The 4,141-nt window shown below is 39.8% G+C and overlaps 1 protein-coding gene across 1 annotated transcript; it reads right to left on the bottom strand.

The window, feature by feature from the left end:
* Positions 1-2,923: 2,923 nt before the first annotated feature.
* On the bottom strand, positions 2,924-3,894 carry c14h15orf61 (chromosome 14 C15orf61 homolog). The gene is made up of 2 exons (XM_084672430.1): positions 3,306-3,894; positions 2,924-3,204 (listed from the first exon to the last, which is right to left on the bottom strand). The coding sequence occupies exons 1-2, from the start codon at positions 3,670-3,672 to the stop codon at positions 3,077-3,079; spliced, it is 495 nt and encodes a 164-aa protein (XP_084528556.1). The 5' UTR covers positions 3,673-3,894; the 3' UTR covers positions 2,924-3,076.
* Between the last annotated feature and the right edge of the window lie 247 nt (positions 3,895-4,141).

Raw genomic sequence — 4,141 nt, 5'->3', positions numbered from 1 at the left:
AGCCGAAACTTTAAATACTGCATAATATATAATAAAAGTGGCAAGTTAATTTAACTCCCTTGATAAGTCATGATAAAACCATTAAAACCCATTACTCTTAATGTCAACAGCGTAATCAGTAAGTATGGATGAAGTGAACACGATGTGACATACTAAAAACAACAATCAACTTGAGAGCAAAGACAAATTAAGCATCAGGTTCAAATATGTTAAACTGCCCCATGAGATAAACGGAGTTGAATTTCACAACAATAAATAATGACAGCGCAAGGTGCAACTAAACTAGCATATTGCTGGATTATTTTCACATTCAAACCGCTGACTTCAAACACATGGAACAAAATTGCAATTAATTTAATTCAATGCAATTGTCATCTGTGTGGTCACCTCGAAAGTGGGGCCTGTAAATGATTGACAAGACACTTCAACCACCCACCGTCTGAAGCTGTGACAACACTGATTGGCACAGCAGGGCATACAGTCCCTCAGTTGGCCTTTCCAAAAAAAAAAGAACAGACAAAAGATGGAAAAAAGAAAATAAAAAAGAATTATGGTGCCACTTGTCATCCCTTCCAATCTGCTTAGTAATGAGAATGTTTTCCCTCTGGGTGAAAAGATCCACTATAATAGATTTTTAATGGCTTTCCCCCAACAAAACACTTCCACACCCAGTGGCACATGAAAAAGGTAGTAATTCCAGTCTCAATGGTATGAGGTCAGCAATTATTATCCATTGAAATTGCTAAAGCCTTTAAGTATGATCGTAAATCAATTGTTTGGATGTTAATGTTACGCTCAATCAACATATGTACAGTACTGCTACATAAAAAATCTCAAGACTGTGGATCAACATTAGTTTGCAACCAAAGTTATTATCTAGCTGCAAAGTAATAAAATTGATGTTTTAGTTGGGCTGAAACTAATCAAATCCATATGTAGCACTCTGGCAGTTGTGTGACTGTAACAGTTGCCATGCCTGTGTATTGAAGAGACCTCATTTCCGGGTTCTCTGTCCTTGCTGCCATCACGGTGATGTCTGGGCTGTCCCCCTGATGTTACGGCGCGGGCTGGAAGATAGGTGTGCTGCTGGAGAGGCTGAAGGCTCAATGATAACCTCCCCAGCTGCAGCTGCAGGGGTTGTTCATACAATAATTGTTTCTGCCAACCCATACATCTCTATGTCAGGGAAAAATTAATGTGTTTTTTCTTTCTTTAAATAATTGATTGTAAGTCAGGTTGGGACAGATATAGTCTGAAAATAAACCACCAGAATGGGACTTTATTTCTGTGGCTGTAGAGAGTTCATAAGGCTGACTTTATTGAATGCTTTTTTTACAATTAAAATGAAAACACAGTTCTACAGAACACAGACCTAGCTAATGATGAGACCACTAACAAGACCTAAAAATGTCAACGGAACTTCCCACAAACTCCACTCAATTCCAGACCCGTTTTCTTTTACTTACCTAAAATGTAAATAGCATTGGTATTTAACGCTTTCACCTTGGAACAATGTACCAGCATGTAATTAAACTGGCGAAAACAAGCATTTAATCCTTAGTTGATTACTGCATTATATGTGAGGTAATCTAGTCACTCAATTAGAAAAAGAGGACTAGCCAGTATAGTCTCAATAAGGCACTGATCTCTCTTGTTACGCTTTCTTTTAATTTACAGTCACTCATTTGTGGCAAAGATATCCTAGCTCTGAGCTGGGACTGACCACGTATCTACTGTAAACGTAACGCTAAGTTTCTGTTAGGATAGATGGTTTGCCCCGGAAGCCCTCCCCCGCGGCTTTGAGAGGCCCAAAGGTGCAGTCGTGAAAACAAATACAGTGTGCTCACTACCACCACAGCTTGGGTTTCACTGGCTCACCTCTTCCTTTAATAGGCCCGATACAAAGCTGCAGTCTGTTTCTACCCCCTGCTTGTATCTGTCTTGGGCTGTACAGCAGTATCAATGCAGGGCAGGGGTCAAAGGGTCAATGAGTAATTAAGACATGGTTGCCTGAGCATTCCCCATGCTCACTTTCAGCACTCGCCAAAGGTTGGAGATGAAAGAACGACAGATCTCGGTGCAGAATGATCCTGGCGATCAGATTTCCTTAAGTGTGTCTAAATGTTCTTTGTTACAGGCAATTCATCTAATTGAGAGATAGTGTAAGTATCGGTATGCCTGAATGCCAGAAGATCTACTTGTTAAGTATTGCACATGGACCTAAAACCCTTATCACACTTCAATAGCACAGCTAAACACTCACGATTATCTAGAGCAATTGGGGGCAAAAGGTAAATTGATTTGCATGTAGAACATGAAATTATTGCAACCGCTTAATTGTTGCTAAAGACTAAGGGCCAAGGCCAGGAAATTAAGGTTGCTGATAAATGTAAGAGGTGTTACGGAAATCAATATGGCAGTTTGTCAAACTGCCATATCGGTATGGAGCGGGAGAGAGCCTCTGCTGCGAAGACAAGACTGTGCCAAGTCAGCAAAGCCCATTATCAGAAATCAAAGCCCTGAACAGGCCCTTAGGAGGGCCAACTGAGGGCCTTAAACAAAGGACGCACTTTTGTAATTAAAAACCATTTTATCAGACCTGTTTTTTCACCAGCTCTCCTCTCTCACTATTGACAATCTGTTGCATGGAGAAGGATCCCTAATTTGACTTTAAATAAATGAGCTTTACAAATCCCTGCATGTGCAAACGAGGTAAAACAAAACGTGGGTGACAGGTTGAAGTACAATTTAAACTTTGTAACCAGTCTAAAAGCCCAAAGCTCAGCACACATCAAATAATACGATTTATTTACTGGTGGTGAGATTTTGTACTGTGGATATGATAGACTATTCCGCCTCCTTTTGTTCAGCTATACACGGGAATAAACAAACAATATAACATTGAGCAAGGTCAAGACAATGATGATCTTAAAGACACTTTAATGATATTCATTGACAGATTACCTCAGAGTGAGGTTTGATAAAATACTTTCTTAAGGACCGAACTGAACTACAGTAAATATTTGAGGGCATTTCTGCTATTATTGGGACAGGAGATTGTTTGTGTTTAGTCTGTTCAGAATTGTGCTCCTTCATCTTCTTTGTATGCAAAATAAACAGTGACAGGTCCAGTGCTCGTCTGTACGGTTTCTGTAACTCCTGCCACCATCCAGCAGCCTAAGCCATAGGCTAAGCATGGGATACCTGAAAGAAGAAGAGAAGCATTGTGTTTCACTGTAGGATACAGGACATTAACACTTGACATAACCAATTCCATTTATGTATTTTTCCTACCACATACTTACCTAGATTGATCACTTTTAACATGGTGAAGAACCTATCCTCAAAGTCCAGGTTCTCTAGAGGTGCTTTAGTGCAGTGATACTTGATAAAAGGAAAACATCCAGTTCTCAGTATTTGGTAGTTGGTTCCATGAACGGGCCAGTTGAAGTTGGACAGTCCGAACTGGTCATTTGAGACGGAACTGTAGCGCACACAGAAGGAGGTCCAGGGAGGCAGTTTGCGTTGCGCAAGGTGACATGTTAAAACTTCCGAAGCTGAAGGACGTCGTACATTTTTTCTAATAGTACTCGGAAACAATATAACTTTGAGAAATGTTGTATGTATCCGACGTAAAATGTCTTTCATACCTAATCGGCAATGAAGTGACATTAACTATCCACCACGACTGTCCATCTGTGTAGACTGAAAAACAACCGAGACGGCTAACGTTTCTTGCTAAATGTAACGGGCTACATAATACCTAACATTTATTGTAAAACCGTTTACTATTGTCAATAAGAATAGTAGCAGTAGGTAATTTTACTTATTTTGACATTCATTGAGCCGCAGCGTCTATTACAAGCTAGACGTTGTTGTACCGACGCTCTATACATTCCGGGCAAAACGTTAACATACGAACTTGCGTTCCCGATTGTTGGCATGGTGGCAGCACTGCTGCAACTTCAAAGCTGATCATTGCATTTTGGATTTAATTGAGGAACAGAACATTTTTTCTTTAAGCAGATGATTTGTGCAACAACAAAAAAAGATGAACCAAACTACATTTCCCAGTAATATATAGAATGCATTTCTAAATTGAAGTTGTGAGGTACAAATGACTCCTGAAATCATTGTAGCA

The sequence above is a fragment of the Hypomesus nipponensis genome, chromosome 14, assembly GCF_054491055.1.
Source record: "Hypomesus nipponensis isolate SF chromosome 14, ASM5449105v1, whole genome shotgun sequence".
Classification (NCBI taxonomy): domain Eukaryota; kingdom Metazoa; phylum Chordata; class Actinopteri; order Osmeriformes; family Osmeridae; genus Hypomesus; species Hypomesus nipponensis.
The sequence above is the reverse complement of the archived record's forward strand: the minus strand, read 5'-3'. Positions and strand labels throughout refer to the sequence as shown.

Bases quoted from the DNA above. Each gene is read 5' to 3' on its own strand.
- c14h15orf61 (XM_084672430.1), bottom strand. From the start codon at position 3,672: ATGTCACTTCATTGCCGATTAGGTATGAAAGACATTTTACGTCGGATA. The intron at 3,205-3,305 runs GTAAGTATGTGG...TTCTTCTTTCAG, and splicing joins GTTAAAAGTGATCAATCTAG to GTATCCCATGCTTAGCCTAT.